Source organism: Topomyia yanbarensis, chromosome 3, assembly GCF_030247195.1.
Source record: "Topomyia yanbarensis strain Yona2022 chromosome 3, ASM3024719v1, whole genome shotgun sequence".
NCBI lineage: Eukaryota > Metazoa > Arthropoda > Insecta > Diptera > Culicidae > Topomyia > Topomyia yanbarensis.
In genome coordinates, this window is record NC_080672.1 from 68568239 (window position 1) to 68590668 (window position 22430).

Here is a 22430-nt window from a genome sequence, read left to right on the forward strand (position 1 = left end):
CTCGTTCACAAAAAGCATGTGGTAGGAAAATGTGTCTCATTCTTTCTTAACTGTTATTTTATATTAAAATTTTACAAAACCCTGATGTAATCGTATATAGTACTGTTTTGAGTCGCAAGAGTGTATAAAAAGTGTCAGTCTCTTGCCATATGGAATCGGACTAAGTACCGAGCACAGTCGCATTTATGTACAGTTTACATCGTATATTAAAACCCAATTTTATATCAAAGTATATATATTGCCTCCACTTTTGTCCGTATACAGCATATTTGCGCATTGTATACGACTTATTTGTACCGTATATTTACATGTACAACTCGGTTGAAATACTATAATAACTACTAAATTTCCGATCAGCCACAAACTGCCACTATGTAACCGCCGTCGCCCTTACCACTACGGAAACTGAAGCGAGAGCGACTCGAGGTCCGATGACTTTTGAAGGATTCCCCGCGGGTCCGAAGCATACCATCCGCAATGAAGTTTGGGATCATTCTTGGGCCTTTTTGTTTGTGAAGTCACAAAAATTCGTCTTTATTTTGCTACTACGGAACTTACAAAAGTGTTATAGAATTATAATTGTAATTAAGCAGTACCACGTTCCTGATGTGACGGAACTGGACACAATTAGACTTCAGAAAACCCACATTTTGTTTTTCAATATACATTCCACTTCGCTAATAGAAGCCTTTGAATTCAATCAATATTGTGTTGGCGAATCCCTCTCAGATGATTTGGAATCAGAATGATACTTTTTCGAGCCAGGCGTTTCTTGCTGCAGGGTAAGAAATAACGATTCTTCGGATGGTCGAGTGTCTGTCGCCGTGACTCATATTTTATCTTTGCGTTTGACATTAATCAGATTAAATGAATTTGAAATCAGAAGCTTAACAGTTATGTGTCCAACAAAAAAAACACCTTTAACAGGCCAACGAGGGTACCCGGGTACCCACAAATTGAAATGCTCATAACTATGGCTTCCTTTAACCGATTTGGACACTTTTGAATATTTTGGATTCAGGAACTCGTTCACTTTTTGATTCTGTACAATGGAACCGGAATAATGGATCTAGTTTCAGGTAATCCGGATTTTCCGGAGTAATGTTCCAGTACTAGGATATGATTTATAAATTTTAATAATGTACTAGCAATATGAGTATCAAAACTCTTCAAATTGTCTCGGAAGTCTGTTTTTTATTGTTACGAAACCCTATGGCAATTTGAAAAATGAAATTGGAATGGAATGGCCACTCACGGGCCCCGCGGGAACCTGCTCCGGAATGTCCGTTCCGGGGTCAAATCACCAAATGGTTCCAAAACCACCAGATACAGCCTACTGATACAATTCCAAGAATTTTGATACCCATATTGCTAGTGTTCCATTGAAGTTCGCAAATAATACCCCAGCGCTGGAACCTGCTTATGGAAACCCGGATTCCCGGGAATTGAATGAAGTAACCCAATTCATTTTTACCAAGTCTAAAAGTGGATGAATTCCTGAACTCAAAACGGTCAAAAGTATCGAAATCGGTTGGATATTACCTTAGTTACGGGCATTTTAGTTTTGTGGGTACCCGGGTACCCACGTCGGCCTGTTGCGTAGTAAAAAAGTTCAGGAGCCCCTCCTCATTCCCACCCTTACTATATCAACAGTATTATTAACCCAAAAGCTTGACTTAGTAAAGTTCTAAGATGTCACAAAGTTTCGTATTTTCAAGTTTTCTATAGGTCATAAATCCTTACTAGATCCGAACAGGGCCCGTACTTAAATACTAAAACTTGGAAAAATACCCATTTCTTTTTGTTCCCGTAATAATCCCCTAAGGACAATGAAAGTTTAAAGCGCACGTGCATTCAAGTGTTGATTTAGCTTTGAGATCGGAGTCACTCTAGGTTTGCTCTGAACTGTCAATTTTATATAGATTGTGCAAGTATTAGAGCAAATCTAGAGCGACACCTATCTAGAACCGAGATCAGAATAAGTGGAGGAGAGCGAGTAAAGGCGCTTTAACCTAGGCTCAATAGCCAGGGCAAGGAGTAAATGCCTCTGTCCCATCCCAAAGGACCAAAGGAGTGACATTAACCTTCTTAGCCAAGTCACTCCCAACGTTTTATCATAACCCACTATAAACTGAAACGGTTGGTACGGTTGTCCTCGTTTCTTCCTCATTCAAGTTTCAAAACGATTCGTTGGTTGAATTGTTCATTAAATGAATAATTCAATTGCCGTATAATATTGAAACATCTTCAAACCCAACTCTGCACAGTAGGCCTGGCCGTTTTAATATTTGCGTCATATTATAATATGCTTCAAATATTAATGTTGACAAGAAAAACACTAAAGAATAACTGCAGTGTTTTCCAGGATGCTTTTCAATACTGGCTGTGTAAGGGTTAGAATAGAATAGAATAGAATAAGATGTCACAAAGTTTCAATTTCCAGCTATGGATAAAACATAGGAATTTAATTAATTGAAACTTAAAAAGGTACCCGGGTACCGCGTCGGTTACAACGGTTAAGAATGTTCTACTTCTGGTATATTAATCCTAGAATGCTCATCAAAATATTATTCGAAACAAACAATGATTGGCCCGCTCTTTTATTTTGATGTTTTCATGGCGCCAGTAATGCAGACAGCTAGTATGATTTTATGCATCCATCCTCATCGCGGGGCCCAGTGTTCCCACGCAGGAAGACAGTACTGGATTTCAATATCTGTTCTCTATCAAAAAGATTAAAAATTGTTGATCTATATTGAAATGTCTTTTGAAATAGTTTTGTGTTTTCTAATGGCAAGCATTTTATTTCAATTTTATGTTCCCAAAGCGAAATTAAATGGCGAACGGCAGTCATCGAGCTCGCTAAATTATTCAGTTCCCCGAAGGATAATCTAAAATTGAATTATTTATTGAAATACAAAACTTCTTTAAACTTGCGCCTGTCCCTATCGTGCCAGTCGGTTCGAAATGTTTAGCATTCATTTATGTTTTGGGTCACAATCATGCTGACGTAACATCGATCCAATAGGAAAAAAATTACACTTCTTTTATCGCACAGTTTGTACAGTGACATTACTCAATTTCAAAAATATACACGCGACTTTCGCCTTCGATAATGGACAATCTTTGCTCATTTTCTGTAAACCGCAAGCCCAATTCTGCTTAATCAATTTCTTCAAAACTGAATTGGTTCGAATTTTCGTGTCATTTTTCCTCATCTCTCGGAGCTCTATTTCAGATTCTGCACAAGTGCAGGACTTGCCCAGTGTACCAAGCCAGTTCCAGCGAGATCCTACTGAATGAAAAGCAGGATGCCATAACCCACACTTATTTCACTTTAGATTGAGTGGAACGCTTTACTACCATTCGAGCATGATCAGGCTGCTGCTCTAACCACACTGTTATAAAACTATTTATAAGCTCTTTCAATGCACTACCGAGACCAATCGAAAAGTTTCTGCATGCTTTTTCCGACTTAAGATGTACCAATAATGTGGGTAAACAAAATCGATTTCTCCGTGTCCCTTTTATATGACACATGCTTTAAGTGAAAGCATTTCGGGAGGATGCTATTAATCCGATCAATAATATCATAAGAATAAAATCAAATCAATTATTATTTTAACTATTATCGAAACCTGATACGAACATTGCGTTATGTTATAATTCTGTATTATTTAATTTTGATGGGGAAGCTATAACATCATTTAATTCGACGTATCTTGGCCCCGTTCGCAACCAGCCATCATTGGAAGCTTCTAACATCAGCCTTTCTGCTTGGGTTTCCGAAGCGCTCATGAACTCTCCAGCTTTATCATTTTTTTATCGCTTACAATTTTTTCATCCAATCCCTATCTTTCTTTCTCTCCGCACAGCTATGAAAGCTGCCATCCTGATACAGCGCTGGTACCGAAGGTTTCTGGCACGGATCGAAATCCGTCGCCGCTACACGTGGACCATCTTCCAGAGCATCGAATACGCCGGGGAGCAGGACCAAGTTCGGGTGAGTTTCGCATTCAATTTATTTTATTTTAAACAATGCAGGGACAGGTCGGTGGTATGAAAGGACCAGGAAAAATTCCAACCATTCCAGCCTACGCATTAACTGGTCCACTGGTGGTCCCGCGAAGGTTAACCGTACAATGGGAATTGTTCGAAATGTGTATTATTCAGCGAAGATATTTTTTTTTGGCAAATGGAAACTATTCGAAATATTTATCAATGTGGGTTTATTAGCCTGTTACGGATCTTATGAACTAACTGGGCGAAGAAGTTGATTGGAAACAATCTTAATCGCATAACGTGTTTGAAATTTACTCTAACGAAAAGTAGCTACCTTATTAACACCATGACAGCTTCAGTTAATAGGAATATAAATGAAACACAAATTCTAATCTGTCAATATTATATTTATTATTTTCCACTTCCAAAATAAAGTGTTACACTCTTAAGAATATATATTTTCACAAAATTAATCCTACGACTAAACGCACATCTCCGGTCCAAAGAAACTTGATTCGCACACCTCACTCCAACCCTTCCTTCTTAGCCAGCAGTGCTTTGTTGATGTGCGGAATAACACCTCCACCAGCAATCGTTGCTTTAATCAAGCTATCCAACTCCTCATCGCCTCGAATCGCTAGCTGCAAATGGCGCGGAGTGATCCGCTTCACCCTCAGATCCTTAGAGGCATTACCGGCCAGTTCGAGCACCTCAGCCGTAAGGTACTCGAGGATGGCGGCGGCATAAACCGCTGAGGTTGCTCCGATTCGGCCGTGGCTGGTACCGCTATTCTTCAGGTGTCGATGAATTCGTCCAACCGGGAACTGAAGACCGGACCGGGCCGATCGGGAGATGGCTTTCGACTTCAGTTTTCCAGTGTTCTTACCAGCTTTTCCGGCGGTCATTTCGATGAGTGCTTTCGAACTAGCTCCAAAGGATTTGATGATGAACAGCTTAATTTGCAAGATAGATGCGTACTGATGCTGATAGCCAACTCTTTGGTTTATATATCGCAAAAGCCGCCATATTATTTGCTGTTATTTGAGTACCTATTTTTATTGGTAATGGTGTGATACTTGAGATTGTTTTTTGTTTACCCTGAATCCTACAATTTGAAATAAGTCTACCTGTGATTCTGCCACATTTTATTCAAGCATTGCTACAGGTAATCAAACAATTCAAATCTTTCCAAAAAAAAAATGCTTTTAGAATGGGGAATTCTAAACTTTTTTGGACAAAATCCGTTGCGTTGCTAGCTCGTTATAATTAGTTGGCCACAAAGGTTTTGTTATAGAAATTTATATATAATTTCACAACTTAATGACGCAATATTTACCTCCATTAAAGCGGATTTATTAAAAAAGAAACAAATGATGTATTTTATTTTGAAATATGCGATGAAAATCGCAACTAGACCTGTAATTTTATCAACAGCGTTGCTATGATTAATAATAAAATCCACTTCTTTTGAAGTCATGCTGTTTCTTTAGTTAATAACTTTCCTCAGCGAAATTTTATAAACTTACAATGTATGTGTATGTACGAATATGTTCAGTTGAAGAATACCTTTAGAAATAGTGTTCTGATTAATTGATTGATGAGGTAATTTTTTAAGAATTTATTTTCAATATTAACCAAATTTTTGGAGGGTCCGTAGACATAACCGATCGGTACCAAAATTTGCACAATTACTAAGGGCCATAAAAGTAATCAGTAGAGCATGGTGGAGCTAGAAGTCAAAAATTGAACCAGTCTAATGTGCACTAATGTCATGTAATTATCTTAGTAACCGCTGAACCGATCTTAACGAAATTAGTTCAAATGAAAGGCCGAACGTTGCCATTTAACACTATTATTTTTGGTTTTCGATATGTTGTTAATTTTCCGGGATATGTGCACATAATTAGCTTGTAAAATTACGTTTCGAACAAGCTATAGGTTGTCAAAATCCGTTCACGAGCGGCGGAGATATTAAACATTTTGTATTTTTTTCCACGTTTACCAATTTTCACTAAATAAAAATGAGACCGTTTCATACAGAGTATTGCTTGCTTTATTGGTGTTTTAGGGGCAAAACTAGACCGATTTCGAATATCCAGGTATGAAAACACATCTGCGTGATGTGAAATTCGATTCCGAAAACATTTTGTGAATTTAATTAATAATTAATTAACTATTTCTCAAATATTAATACGCAAGAAAAGACAAAAACAATAGTAGTTGCATTATTGATAATAAAGATGCAAGAAATAAATATGTCGCCCTATATACAAAAATAATGTTACAGCACTAACCATCATTTACCATTCCTCACTTGATGTACAGCTTTTGTGCCATCGACAATAGTATAATTGCCAACATAGCCTAGACACTTGACACTCTTTTCTACAAACTTTAATGCAAATGAATACTATTTACAGGTGGCCTTATCTTAGTTTACTATTTCAAATTACGCGTTAAAATACTGGACCTGAACATTCTATTCTGTACAAAATTCATTTTTAGATATCTGTGACCAAAAAGATATCTTTAAATTCCAAAGCAAATTTCTGACTTCTAGATTTCATAATGACTAATTAAGACCCATAAATAAAGTAGAAACACCAGATAATCTTAGGGATCATCCATAAATGACGAAGCATTTTTTGAGTAATTGTCAACACCCCCCTACCCCATCGTAGCATTTCGTCACAAACCTCTAAATACCCCTCTGGTTATTACGTATCTTGACGGTAACCCTCCCCCCGTGGTCCCCGTAAAAAAATAAAAAAAAAATACGATGTTAGTTAGATGAAACGGGTCCCTATTCCCCGTTAAGGAAGCTACGTAGCATGACATGACCCCCTGTCGTCACACAAATACAAAACTCCCTCTCTCCCATATAATGCTACGTCTTTTATGGATGGTCCCTTAACAACGCCGTCAAGGAAAGAAGAACGTGTTCTTTGCAATGGGATTTTTACAAACATTTCAGAATATTCTGAAACAATGGCTTTGGAATTCGTGAAATTCATTTTATTCATTTACTTCAAAGAAATAACCGTTCGCGTATATATTGTATATTCTTTAAATTTTATTCTATATACTCATTTTTTCCAGTTTCCCATCCAAAAGGACCAAAGGAGTGACAATAACCTTTTTAGCCAAGTCACTCCCAACGTTTTAACCCAACCCCCTATAATCTGAAACTGTCGGTACGGTTGTCCTCGTTTCATCCTCATTTAAGTTTCAAACGATGCTGGTTAAATTGTCAATTAAATGAATAAATCAATTGCCGAATAATATTGAAACATTTTCAAACCCTACTCTGCACAGTATGCCTGGCCATTTTAATATTTGCGACATATCAAAATATGCTTCAAATATTAATGTTGACAAGAATAACACTAAAGAATAACTGTAGTGTTTTCCACGATGCTTTTCAATACTGGCTGTGTAAGGGTTAGAATAGAATAGAATAGAAAAGAATAGAATAGAATAGAATAGAATAGAATAGAATAGAATAGAATAGAATAGAATAGAATAGAATAGAATAGAATAGAATAGAATAGAATAGAATAGAATAGAATAGAATAGAATAGAATAGAATAGAATAGAATAGAATAGAATAGAATAGAATAGAATAGAATAGAATAGAATAGAATAGAATAGAATAGAATAGAATAGAATAGAATAGAATAGAATAGAATAGAATAGAATAGAATAGAATAGAATAGAATAGAATAGAATAGAATAGAATAGAATAGAATAGAATAGAATAGAATAGAATAGAATAGAATAGAATAGAATAGAATAGAATAGAATAGAATAGAATAGAATAGAATAGAATAGAATAGTAAAATATACTCATTTTTCCAGTTCATTCATTTCATGGATTATATTTGCTTTGTTTGTTTTTTTTTCATTTTAATTGTTTTCAGTTTAGATTTTTTCATTAAGCATTCTTTTTATTGATTTTTGTTTACATGACTTAATTTTATCTATTGTGTTCATTAAATTCTTTGTATGCATTCCGATCAGTTTATTATCTCATGCATCTTATTCGAATCAATCATTTAACTTATTTTATCGTGTCATGCAATTTTGTAATATTTTTCCGGTTCACACATTTTATTCGTTTTATTAATCTGACTTATTTTGTTCACTCATTCATGTCATTTATTTCATCTACAACATTAATTTTAGACACAGTGTAATTTATTTTATCATTTCTATTACTTTTTAATATCGCTGACTGTTTCATTTCAATCGTTTTACTGCTTAAAAACAAACTAAATGAGAAAAATGGTAAAATGTATAGACTGAATTTTTTTTTAATTCATTTTATCACTTTCTTCATTTTGTTTATTTGGTTCATTCCATTTATTTTATTGATTTTATTAATCCTCTGTTTACCCTATTGGACAATAACGTTTTCAAACAGCTATAACTTTGGGGTTAGACAAGATTTCCTCACAAAAAAAGTAAAACTGCTAATTGTGACGATCACCGTTTATTTGAGCGCTGATAGTTACAAGAAATATCCGTAGAACTGAAGTTCTTCGTTCTGAAGCAATTGTTCTGATTGGATTCCACTGGAGCAGTGCTACTAGAGACATTTTCAGTTATCAGAGAAAAAATATGCTTTGATATATCTTCGTTGTTTTCAAATATTTTAGAAAACTGATCAATTTGGACTGCTTTCGGCTACCTTTTCTGTCCGATCGAACTACTGAAAACATTGCAGGAGATGTATATTAAGGATTGGTATGTAAAATTTCAGCAGCTTTTAACAATGCTAGAGAAGCATCTATCTTGATTAAAACAGGGTTTTCGTGTTTCTTTACTCTAACACTTAAAAAAACGGTTTTGGAACCCTATATGTGCTAGAAAAATATTAGGTATGAAAGGGTTAATTTTATCCATATTGTTCATATTATTTATCTTGCTAATCCAACTATTTTTTTTTTTTGGTTTTATTCATATTATTTATTTCATTTATTTTAATCATTTTATTAAATTGTTAGTTATTCCCAGTTCATATATTTTATTCAGTTTCTTCATTTTATCATTTCCCCTTTGTAAGTTCTTTTTGTTATTGTATGATAGTTTATTAGCTTAAAACAATTTAAAATCTCTTAATTACATAACTTTTTTTAACTTTGTTTAATTTTCATTTGAGATAAATTGATTTATTTATTTTATTAATTTGATTTATATTAATTATTCTATCCATTTTAAGAATAACTTATTCTCATTTGCTTCATAATTATTTTAAATTTTCATTTGTTTTATTATTTTTCTTTAATTTATTCAGTATATTCGAAGTGTTATTCGTTGCCGGACTCGAAACTGTGCTTATCTCCTATCTAGTTGCTTGCCAACTTCGCGTATGATCGGCAAACTAATGAATAATACAGCAGTGATATATTTAAGAAATGTCTCATCTCACTGATAGGTGGATTAAATCGGTTTTTATTATTTAATATGAAAGCACAACTTTTTGACAATATTTTCCCAAATTTTTTTAGAGATCCGGGAAATAGATCGGAAGTTACAGCGCTACCAGGCGCGTTTCGTCTACTAAGAGCAATGGTAACTTGAAATTTAGAACTCGATTATCTCAAAATGTCGTTTTTCCAAAAATGGTTTTTCCGTAATCACGATTGCCGAAAAACCACTCAACCGATTTTCTTTAATTGTTTTTTTCAATTGTTCGAAATTAATTTTTCTCGTGCCTTAACGGTTCCTGCATTTTTGTTTTGCGGAGGAGACTTTTTTTAATACAATTTTTAGAGCTTGAAACAGCGATTTTTTAGGAAAAATATTCCCGAATGCAGAAAAAATATATTATTTATTAAACTAATCGTTAAGGGACGAGAAATACTCAAATACTAATAAAATTTTTGGAGTTTTGGTATTTTAGTTGATCCATCCATCTTCAATCGTTATCACCACAAACCTCTTAAATAAAAAAGAGTCTCGGGGAAAAAGCCATAACTCCCCCAATTATCAATATATTTTTATATACTTATGCTTGTTCATTTCAACGAAAAATGCACTACCAAAATACTATAAGTTTGTTGTAATGAAATCATTGCTCTATGCCTTTACGTAAAGTCATACTTTCTTGAATTTTTTCGCACAAAAAGGTATGTAACCCCTTAATAATTTTCTGATACAATAGTTCTCAAAATCGTACAATCCAGTTTGTTCATGTCCTTTATTCAAAAATAGTTTTTAATTTCATTCTAAATAATCATTTTTTTCATTTCATGGATTTTATTCGTTTTATTCATTTTGAATATATAACTAAGTCTATGATCTTTGCATTTTAGTTATTTATTTCATTCAGCATTATTTCTATTCGTTTTCTTCACATGGGTCCAATTTACCTATTTTATTCGCTTCATTCATTGGATTCACTCTAATCAGTTTATTTTTTCGTGCATTTTATTCATATCATTCATTTAACTTATATTATTTACTCTTATCCTTCTATGCATCCCATTCGTTTTTTTCCAGTTTATACATGTTTTTAGGTTCTTCATTTTAATAATCTGACTATTTCGTTAGATTTATTCATTTCATATAAATTATTTATTTGACACAATTTATTTTTTTCTATTATTTGTAACTTTTTAACATCGCTTAATTTTTTATTTTAAAAAATTAATGATTTGATTCATTTGATTCATTTGATTCATTTGATTCATTTGATTCATTTGATTCATTTGATTCATTTGATTCATTTGATTCATTTGATTCATTTGATTCATTTGATTCATTTGATTCATTTGATTCATTTGATTCATTTGATTCATTTGATTCATTTGATTCATTTGATTCATTTGATTCATTTGATTCATTTGATTCACTTGATTCACTTGATTCACTTGAATCAATTGATTAGTTTGATTCATTAGGTTCATTTTGTTCATTTCTTTAATTTTATTCATTTCATGATCAGTCATTCCCCTTATTTATTTTATTCAATTTGTTAGTTTGAGTCAATATAATTTATTCAATTTGTATTATAATTCTTTTTAAATATTGCTTAATTTATTATTTAATGAGCTACTCTAATTTGATTTATGTATTTTATTAATTTGATATATATTAATCATTGTAATCATTCTATGAATTTGAAAACCTTTTATTTTTTTTACTTTATTTTTTTTATTTTGTTCGTTTTATTGATTTTCTATATTTTATTCAGTTTATTCGAGGTTTTATTCGTGCAGGACTAGAAACTGCAAGCTAATGAACGAGTTCTGCAAACTAATGAATGATCCAACAGTGATACGTGTAAGAAATGTCTCATCTCACTGCTAGGTGTATTAACTTGGATTTTATACAGGGTGTTTGGTTCATGAGTAAGAATCTCTCGAGGGGTGATTTACTGTCATATTTGGAACAAAAAATCGTTCTATACATACCATCAAATATCAACCGTTACAGAGTTATTGAACTTTTTGTATAAAAAACTTGTTTATCTTAAAACACGTCTAACTCAAAAAGTTTACCGCGTATTTTAAATCATTTAGTGCCATTGGAAAGGTGAGAAAATTTTCTATTGAATAATGTCCTCATATCTTTCAGATGATAGTTTTAATTACCTTCTAGTTGTAAAGTAGTTAAAAGTTAGTGTTTTTGATGAGGTTTTTGTTAATTTTCTCAAAATAATGAATTATGATTATAGCAATATCAATTATCCAAAAGTTGGCTTTGAGGACGATTCATAATTTGTTCTTCAACATAATATTCCTATCTCTTCTCGTTTCCTTGTAATTTGACTTCTATACTTTTCCTGTAATTGACTTGCAAGTTCTTAAAAGACTCTAATCTAAAAAATATGCTTTATGCTAATATGCTTCATTGGAAAGCTGAGAAAATTTCCTTTCGATGTATGTACAGATATCTTTTAGTTAAGTGTACTACCTGACTTTTTACTAGTAAAATAACTCAAAATTTGCCTTTTTTGGTGATTTTTGTAATTATTCTAATTATTAATCAACTAAATTTATCGTCACTATTGTTCATTTGGTGTCCCTTAGTATTATCTACAACTTGTTATTTGACACTTTAGCCCTATCGCTTTTCATTTCGCTGCAATTTAATAGTTAACACAGAATGACCTCATCACAAATGCAGTAGGTTCGAAATCGTTGTTTTTGCATATGAAACGAGAAGATAAAAATGATTTCGCTTCGAAACTAAAAGAAATAATTTAATGGAGTCAAAGGAAGAATTGTAGAACTTGCTGAAATGCATTAATTCTATGATAATAATGGTGAAGTTAATTTTAAGAAAATAACGAAAATGCTAATAATAACACTAACTTAAAACTAATTAACTTCTAAAAGAATATTAAATTCACTTAACTGAAAGGTATTAATACATTTTTCTCTGCAAAGTTTTCCTGGCTTTCGAATAAAAATAAGAAAAGGTACAATAAGTGCCATACTTTTCAATAAGAGCTAGTATTAGTGAATATAAGATAAAATATCCAAGTTCAATAACCCAAACACATGAAAACAAGACAAAATAAGTGTATCATGTCAAAAAACAAATTATACAACTTTCCAAGACTAACAATTTGAATTATTAAAATAGTGATGTTAACTATTAATATTTTCGCGAAGTGACCGAAAAATCGATCAAAATTGTTAAATTTTAAATAAATTACTGTGAAAAGATTACTTAACCTCATTAACTGAAACATTTGAGCACATTTTTCAGCGGAAAATTTTCTCACCTATCCAATGGATCTAAAAGATTTGAAATACAAAGTATATTTTTGAGTTAGAGCTATTTTAAGACGACTATGTTTTAACACAAAAAGTTCAATAACTTAGTAACGGTTGAGATTTCATGGTATGTGTAGAACGATTTTTTTCTCCAAATATGACAGTAAATCATCCCTCGAGAGGTTCTTAACCATTAACCAAACACCCTGTATATAAAAAAAAAAGTTTCTTCGAAGCGTTTAGTTTTTTGGTGTATTTTGTATTCTTTCAACTTTCAACTCTTTCAACTAAAAATATAGAAGCATGGAGTTTCTGAGGATCATTGCAGTGAAAGTTAAGAAAAACCATTTTATGCGCAATTCTGTCATACTAAATCATATAACTTTGAAAGTTTCCTATTTTTTCTTGAAATTACATTCGATTTGAGTTTGAGTTTAATTTTATTTGAGCTAATAGCAATAAAAATCGGTTCAACGGTTTAACGGAAGTTATGAATTTTCAAAAAATTCAACTTTTACAAAATCACGATTTTTTGGACCACCGTCTAACGTGGAAAACAACACGCTAAAGCCAAATTAAAAAAAAAAATGCGTGCCTAATATTTTTCGATGTAGCACGATTCTACTAAATGTTGCGAAATTCTGAAATATCGCATAACTTTTTTCATGATATTGCTGCATAATGACTTCTAGGAGAATTCTTTACCAAAATTATCATCAGAATACTCGATGCTCTATGTTAAAAAACTTCCTCAAAATTTTAAACCTCCAAAGATGACGGCTTCGCAATAATGTCATTGAAACCTTAATAATAAAATTATTTTTTAGATTTTAAAAGTTCACATTCACTAACTTTTAAAGATGTTAGAAATAGAAAGTTATATATAATGCTTTGAAAGCTATTGTATATTGATTCTTCTCGTTTTATCAAAGTTATCATCAAATTTTAGCATTTTCGAAAAACATCAATTTTCATCAAAACCTCCACCACACCGAATTGATGGCTACGCCACTACTCGAGCAGAAGAAAATAACTGCGGAATACTAAAGTTAGGTATCAATACCAACGACTGTTTACCACAATATGGTATTAATGAGCTCTACATAAGAGGTAAAATACCAAATAAAAATAACACAGACATGTTCTACAAATAACTATTTGATAATGAAACGAGTTATTATAATACCTGAATAATAATAAAACATTTTTCAATTTTCCAATAATAAAATTCACTCTATGGAGGTATTCAATAAGGTATTGGTTTGGTATTTGTAAAATTAAGTGGAATACATAAATAATACTAAAATAAAGTATTATACCTCATTGAGGTATTAAGCAGGTATTGAAAAATGTTTCTTCAATACCTGCTTAATACCTCAATGAGGTATAATAATCAATTAATACTAAGTTTTGGTATGAATATCAAAAAATAGTATGCTCGGGTTATTGCCCAGTTATTTTCTCCTGGTCGGGTAAAGAAACTAATCGTAATATTTTTATGCTTCGTAATTAAGTTTTAAATTTAAATAGCGATATAAAATCATTGTTGAAGTTCTGATCTGCTATTGCTGTTGTAGTACAAAGGCCAGATACAAGAAATGTTTCTCTGGAAGAAATCCGAACACTACTACCACGCCAATCACAACCGCCTGAAATGTTCACTTTCAGTCTATAAGATCTCTAGGTCCAATTGAGGCAGTATGTCATTAGCTTTTCACGAAAACAAATATTCTTCCATGCAATTCCCGTATGCGTTCAAGTATCCACTTCAATCGCACTTTTGTTTTCCCCCATTGCAGTCCACACTGGAACTGGAAATAAAGCTTGAATCACTTCACGCGGAGATTGGCTTAACTCGCGCGTAACATGCTCCTCGGTACACAGCATGATTGACGTAATTAGATTCCCTACGTAATCCGCTTGACACTCCCTTGTTTATTGCATTTGCCGTTCTCAGTGGATAAACATGGCAAGTATTTGAAATGTTGTTATTGTCCAGGCAGCACTCAGTGCCAATATCGCTGGCCATGCTGGTAAAATCTGTTTTTCCGACCATTCAATCGGAATGATGTTTTTTTCTCTGTCGATTAATTATAATTGAGGGTGATCCAATCTGTAAACAATGGAACATCGAATGAATGAATGTAATTATCCTCATTTGGAAAGCCAATTGAAAATATAAAAAAAACTCAGTCAATGAGGGCGAATATTGGAAATTAATTGCGTTCTGTTTTTATTTTACAGCTGTACAACTTTTTCAACGCACTTCTGACGCACATTCCCGAAACTGCCGGACGACCGATCGATTCGCGAGAAACATCCCGGTCGTCATCCACGGGTACCTACTGCATAAGATAATCACAAAATTTAAAATTAACTTTCAACCTCTTTCAGAAGCACTCGATTTCAAGTTTTCCGACGAATCGGATGACCTTGCCGACGAAGGTATCACCGGTCCGGAGCGAGGGTACCAGGGACCACATATAAAATTTCCGCTAGATAAAAAGGAGCTGGAGGTGATAATCGATTTGTTTCGGAAGAAGAAGAACCGATTGCACGCGAAATATGTGGCCGGCATTTTGCGGGAGGCGACATCCAAGCTGAAAAGGCTGTCGAATTTGAACCAGGCGTCAACGGCAATCTCCAAACAGGTGACCATCTGTGGGGATCTGCACGGGAAGCTGGATGATTTGTTGGTGGTTTTTCACAAGGTTTGAATTTGAATGGAAAGGTTCAGATTGGGAAACGAAACTTTCCTTAATATTTCAGAATGGACTACCATCTCCGGAGAACCCGTACGTATTCAACGGCGACTTCGTTGATCGGGGTAAAAAGGGACTGGAAGTGTTTCTGCTGCTACTGTCCACATTCCTGGTGTTCCCGGGAGGCGTGTTTTTGAATCGCGGTAACCACGAAGACACTGTCATGAACGTACGCTACGGATTCGTCCGGGAAGTGCACCAGAAGTATAAACACAACGCCGAAAGACTGCTGAAGCTAATCGACGAAGTCTACCGGTGGCTTCCGCTGGGTACCATAGTTAACAACCGCGTGCTGGTAGTGCACGGCGGCATTTCCGATTCCACCGATCTCGATCTCATTCGTAGCTTAGACCGTGGGAAGGTGAGTCGATGCCGATATTTACAACAGAAAACAAAAACTTCTTTGCTAATCGGTCACGTTTCCCTGTTTAGTACGTCTCACTATTACGACCACCAATCACGGAAAGCTCTGCTCCAGGAGCGGAAATCATCGACAAAGTGGAATGGAAACAGGTAAGCTGATACGTGTCTTTGTCTTGAACTTCGTTCTAAGTTTACCTAATTTCTCAACTGAATACACAAACGACGTGAAAATGTATTAATAACTGAGGCTATTTTAATCCTCTGACGATGAATTACTAAACCCCTCGCCAGTGGAGTGTATCTTTTAAAACTCATACAACATTTGCGACAACATCCGATCCTGGTTCCAAAGTATACTATTTCCATTAGAAATTTACCAGCCCGTACCGGAGGCGGAAAGTTATACCAGCTACTACCTTGCCTAAAATATGATGATCCTTATTGCTCTGCGATTTCCCCGGTGGGAACCACCTACCGACCCCATGATTCGGCGTCACACAAAAGTTTTCCCCGTGGTTGGCATCACCGACGTCATTCCCAATGCGATAGCTAAAATACAGTCGGTTTCTTTCGATGCGGGACACGAGGAGTTCTGCTCGGTAGTCATTTCCACCTTTTCCCATTGCGCCCACTAGAAAGCAAACGAAGCGCTTAGCACGGACTACAATTTGAGGACTTTTTTCTGCGTCGGCAAACACACACTTACACAATAAGAGGCTGTGAATCTCCCGCTGACGAGTGGGTGGGGATTCCGGAAAAATATAGGTCCTGGTGCGTATCGTAATGAGTAAATTTGCCAAGGACAGCTGATTAGTGTAAAACTTTTTTTCTTTGCTGCCTCTAGCACTTTATTCTTACATGTGATATCCTCTGATTTGGAAGTTTCTTTGTTTTATGAGACTCCTCCCAATGCTTTTACGGAAACTTAAATATTTACTGGGTGAGCTGGTGATGATCTCTGCGTGGATGGTATTTATGTTTCTTGCTCCTTAGAGCTCGCGATGAAAAACAGTCATTTGCATATTTTAAAAATATGTTAGTTGAAATTGGCTTATTTAAACCAGCGCTAGCAGACCTGTTCGCCGCCGCAACATATCTTTTTTCTACGCAGTTTACATTGTTACCACATGCGTATTCCATTAATTTCCATCTCGGGAACAACATGGTTTGGGACCGTTCATAAAATACGTAAACAAATCTTTGACACTTTTTAAACATTCCTTCACTCTCAAAATAATTCATGCAGATTTTTCTGAAACCTACGTAAACTCAATTTTTTATGGAAAATGAGAAATCAGCTGGAAGCACAGACAAATAAAAATAAATATAAATTAGATGTATTTTAGGAATTCCTATATCTAGCTATCAGAAATAGGGGAGAGACGGTAGACAATTATGCCAGTAAGAGAAAATAATAACTTTCAGTTTCAGGCAAACGGGAGATCAATGGCATCGATTACAGACTCAGACGACCTTTATCAAGGAACATTATGACGTAGGGTGGTCCTCCTCGAGCCGGACGGAGTTTCTCCGGACGATTTCTTAGAACGGTTCAGGTGTGGACCGGCAACACATCGAGTCACGTCACGTTCGTGCTGTATGTCCCATGTTTGTTAACTCTTTTGTCAGAGATATTTCGTGTCACTTTGAAGTCGCTTTAAATCATCGATGGTGTGCGGTACAGGTGAAAGAGGATTCTTCTGAGAATGATATGAAAAATAAAAGGGGCAGTTAAATCTGTATAATAATGGTTTTTAGAAAGGTGTATTCAAGCGACATATAGAAAAGATCGCCGATTGCCAATACATCCTGAACCGGGACATTGCACAGTGGTCCAGGAAGCGAAATTAGCGGGAAACAATTGTTAACGCATTCATCTTTAGGTTTAGAGATTTGGTGTCTTAGAAACATTTGTTGTGCATGACAAACTGCATCTTTTGGCTGAAACGGTTTTAGGGTGGTCCTTAAAATGTCAAAGTTGTAGACATTATTTCAAATTATAGTTCAGAGAGAATGATACTTTCTTCTGCAATATTCTAGAACAATCAATTCTGAGCAAATTTGTTGAAGATACCAAGTTTGTATCTCAAACCGTTTTCATTTTATGGTGAGTTCCATATCATAACTTAGGGTGTCTCTCAAAAAAACAGTTTTCTCCGCACAGTTTTTTAATATGATTTTACTCATAAAAGTATCCTTCAGTGCACTTTTAGAGCATGATTAGAGGCAACTTTTGCTGAAGAAAGAAAAATTTTATCTTGTCTGGTCAAAAGTTATAATTAATTTTCACCTAAAATGCGCCCTTTTCAAATGTCGATAACTCAAAAGGGGGCAAACGAAAATTGATAATTTTGATTGCATTTGAAAGGCTGTACTTTTGCCTACAATATATTGAAAAATTGGATAACGCTTTTTTGTCTTTCTCAAATAAATCAAATTTAAGTAAAAGCAGATTATACGCAGCGCTCATATTAACCCTTAAATGCGCAATGTTGTTTTAACACAACACCCTGAAAATTGTCAAAAAATTATCGCATTAACGTAATATAGCTGTGAGACACATTTCACTAAATTCTAAAAAAATGATTTGCACCTTTAAGGGTTAAAAATATTTGTTTTACGCTGATTTTGTGAATTCTTACAAAGACTTTTCAAGGATCACATACATTTTCAGGCTTTTCATAATGCAGATAGGGTAAAGACCACCAATCACCAATGGCTTGACCTATAATTTGCTTCCAATTATTGCCAAGATTTCCCAAAATCTACACAAATTTACAATCGATTTCGTTCATTTGCAGGAACGGTTTCAGCAGGTAGCAGTATCAAGATCTGCAATCTACTAACCTCAAACCAAAAAACAAAATTGACCTTCATATAACAGTATTGCTCAAATAAAAAAAAATCTGATATCCTTCTGTTATATAAACGCAACAAATTATTCAACATAGTTTTTAATATTTTTAAATGAAATAAGAGAATCATTCAAGTACTTTAAAACGACTGTCGTAGATTTGGTAGACCACTCTGCAAAGCGCTTAATTGAGTACATCAAGTGCAATACTGAAACCCAGAAGTTATCAAATGGGGAACTGATGAGAGTTCGACTCATTGCAGCTAATATGTTTGGTAACGATTTCCAGTATTACACACAATAGTAGTCATCTTTAAAAGACGCGCTTATTGTGGTTTTTAAATCATCATACTAATCTTCTACTACAAAAATTAATGGGTATGATCAAAGATTCATCGACGAAGATGAAAACAGAATTGCGCGAATGCAACAATTCCTATATACATTATGTAAAAAATAAAAACACCCCTTTATCGTTTCAGTAGTTTTGGTCATAGGAAAGGTTTGTTGTATTGTACGATGAGCATTCTTTTAAAATTTTTGATTTACCGTTTCACAGCCAACAAATAAAAACTGAATAAGTTAGTCGTCGTAATAAAGTGTGGCAGTCTAGTAGTGGTAATGGGATTAAATAGAAAAGAACGAGGATGTCTTTAATTATTTTACCTACTGTACACTTAGGCTTCTTTATGTAGGGGATGCGCGTATAAAAAACCGCCTAAAAAGACTTCAGTATATATTTGCATTTTCGATAGCTCCATTATGTTTGTTGGTGGTATGGTAGGGTGGAAGTAAGAGGAAAGCGATTCTAGTTTCTATTGCACTCGTATACAAGTTATTTAATATACTGGTTCTCAGGAATAAAGCAAGTATATTGACCCTAACGCATTGATCAAAATCTATATGCATTTCAACGATTGTACATAGGTCGAGTAATTAATGATAGAGTGCGCCACCCTAACGAGTGAGCCCAAAATAGGGTCATCACCCTATTTGCAATATGAAAAGCCTGTAAATGTACGTAATCCTTGAAAAGTCTTGACAAGAATTCACAGAATCCGCGTAAAACAAACATTTTTTAATATTGATTTATTTGAGAAAGACAAAAAAGCGTTCTCCAATTTTTCAATATATTGTAGGCAAAAGTACAGCCTTTCAAATGCAATCAAAATTATCAATTTTTGTTTGCCCCCTTTTGAGATATCGACATTTGAAAAGGGCGCATTTTTAAGTGAAAATTAATTATAACTTATGAACCAGGCAAGATAATTTTTTTCTTTCTTCAGCAAAAGTTGCCTCTAATCATGCTCTAAAAGTACATTGAAGGGTACCAGAGAAGAGAAGGGCCACTCGAAATCAAAACTTCTCACAATTCTTTTTAAAATCACTAGCGGCACGTGGTGTCGAAGCCCTGCAAAATACACTGTTAATCAACACATTAGTTAAAAATTATACGAGGTTACTGGTATAAAATGTCTAGCAAATTCATCCCCGATAATCCGACAAGTGGTCAGAATATGTTCTTCCAAATAAAAATTTTCATGCAATAATTAACCCATCTTTCAAACACTGACTGCGTTTTTGGGTTACAAACGGATATTTTACTTTAAATATTAACCTATCCTTTTCCATCGAAAAACGAAAGTTTTAATGTAGAAGTATGTAAGCATATATTTACGTTTAAATATCGAAACTTTTAACTACATAGTTCATTCTTAGTGCACTGACCAAGAAAGATTTTCAATGGATATCTTCCCAAGGGTTATTATATGTCCTTTCTTTTGAGAACCACCACATAAGGATATTAAATTTAAACACAAACAGCATTTTGATAGCCAACCATTTTCCTTTTCCAGGATTCGATATAAGTTTTTTGGTCCTAATAAAAGTAGAGGAAATTAGTTTTTAATTATTTTCAATCTTTAATATTAAAGGCTGCTTTGTATAAATTCTCATGAGTACCTTTTCAAGGATTTAACGTCGCATTACAATTTTTAGGAAATGTCACCAAGGTCTGTAAATCATGATAGGCTCAAAAACCTCAGCGGATTAATTCGTATGATAAATGCAAACGACAATCGGTCTGACTACTCACCAGTGTTGCCACAATTAAATCTGCACTGGGAGTTGAAAATTTTTCGTATTCTGTACTGACACAATGACAAACAAAATTATTTTATATAATTATTTTTCATTCGAGATAGTAATATACTGAGTTGGTGCTGATGCTGATATTTGGCTGCGAAAAATCAATAATTCCGACTCGGAATCAGTTATTTCATTTGCGATAAAATTTCGCCAAAAACCAGTCAAAATTCCAGAGTATTTAATTCTCGTTGTAATTTTGTTTTCAACCTAAGCTGAGCTGCGGCCAGGGCCACATTGGAAGCTGTGTTTCAGTCTAGAAAATCATTTAGCCATCTGTTTTGCTTTAAACAGAAGGAAGATCTGTGTAAAATTTCCAAAAAAAATATGAAAAATTGAAATATTTCCAAAAATTAGTGGAAATCGGTGAAATTTTCATAAAAATGTTAAAAATCTGTCTGCTGAATAAAAGAAGCTGTGACCAAAAATTTGGCAATCTATGAGACGTTTGATTGGCAACTCAGTGATGGGTTTTGTCAACAAGTTTGATTTGCTTTACTCCTGCGAACAGAAAAAAACCCTTCAGACAAACATCTTTCATTAGTTCAGATTCGTTGGATGTTGGATAGAAACAACGGTTTTGTCGGACGTTGTGCCCAGCAGTGCGGAGTAACGTCAGAAGATACAATCAAGAAATAATCAGCAACACGTCTCATGGATTGCCTAATTGTTAAATAAATCTGCGTCATTAAAGAAAAATTTGTGAATGTGGCAACTCTGTCTGTGGCTTGTACTAACATTTGGATGCGAGATGTGGCAAACCTGGATTCAGCAAATCAAATGAAGCCTATAGAGCTCTATGCAAATCATTTCACACACACACACACACACACACACACTAATTGGAGGTTTGTTTTCCACCAACTGTCATATATAAAACTGTCAGTCAATTTAAACATTTGAAGTAGCTCGCTTAAAGTATTTTTTTCAATGGTGTTGTCATGATCTACGCCGCCGTAAAACTTATTCCAGATACATACAATACTGATTAGTTAGGACCAGTATAAATAAATAGCATTCCAGGAATCTTCGGAACCATTTCCAAACTATTCGTATAATGCTCACCATATTCGGAATACTACTGATATATTTCACCATTATAATTTAACTGTTATACTACCATACCCATTTTAGTTACCATTTCCAATGCCTTCCGTGTATCCTATATTGAAGATTTGTATACTGCATTGTCCTTTGGCGCCAGAGGTTAATATTGCTCTGGTGGGCTTTGTTATTCGTATATCTGTTTACCACGCTCCAAAAATCTGTAATTTAAGATGGTCAAAAATCCTCGTCTAACAATATTACGGAGATAGCTCAATTGGATAAAGTGTCAGTCCACTTAGTGTCAACGAAGCATTCTTCAGAAGATGGCGAGTGCAAAATAATATTTCATCAATCGATAGAATTTAAATGTGAAGTGGAAGAGATTTTTTTCTCCAGCTAATATTTGATCCATCGCTAGACCCAAAATATGCATGCCACTATAATCTGTATGGTTCTTGAATGGTATGTTGTCAAAATGTATATGGAAAACAGCACATTTTGGTATGGTGACTGTTCTTAACAACCCGT

The 22430-nt window shown here is 34.2% G+C and overlaps 2 protein-coding genes across 3 annotated transcripts in view; one reads left to right on the forward strand and one right to left on the reverse strand.

Moving 5' to 3' along the window:
• Positions 1–22430, forward strand: part of LOC131691768 (serine/threonine-protein phosphatase rdgC) — a 217539-nt gene that overhangs the window by 164424 nt on the left and 30685 nt on the right. The window contains exons 3-7 of one of the 2 annotated variants that reach the window (XM_058978400.1): positions 3876–4003; positions 14976–15069; positions 15129–15442; positions 15501–15854; positions 15926–16006. In XM_058978400.1, coding sequence (XP_058834383.1) covers positions 3876–4003; positions 14976–15069; positions 15129–15442; positions 15501–15854; positions 15926–16006 — 971 coding nt within the window. Of the gene's footprint in view, positions 1–3875; positions 4004–14975; positions 15070–15125; positions 15443–15500; positions 15855–15925; positions 16007–22430 lie in introns of both variants that reach the window. The other variant, XM_058978399.1, reaches the window with a different exon arrangement.
• On the reverse strand, positions 4527–4910 carry LOC131691770 (histone H2A.v-like). Its single transcript, XM_058978401.1, has one exon. The coding sequence runs from the start codon at positions 4905–4907 to the stop codon at positions 4527–4529; it is 381 nt and encodes a 126-aa protein (XP_058834384.1). The 5' UTR covers positions 4908–4910.

Excerpts from the sequence above, each read along its gene's own strand:
- LOC131691770 (XM_058978401.1), bottom strand. The coding sequence starts at position 4,907 with ATGACCGCCGGAAAAGCTGGTAAGAACACTGGAAAACTGAAGTCGAAA.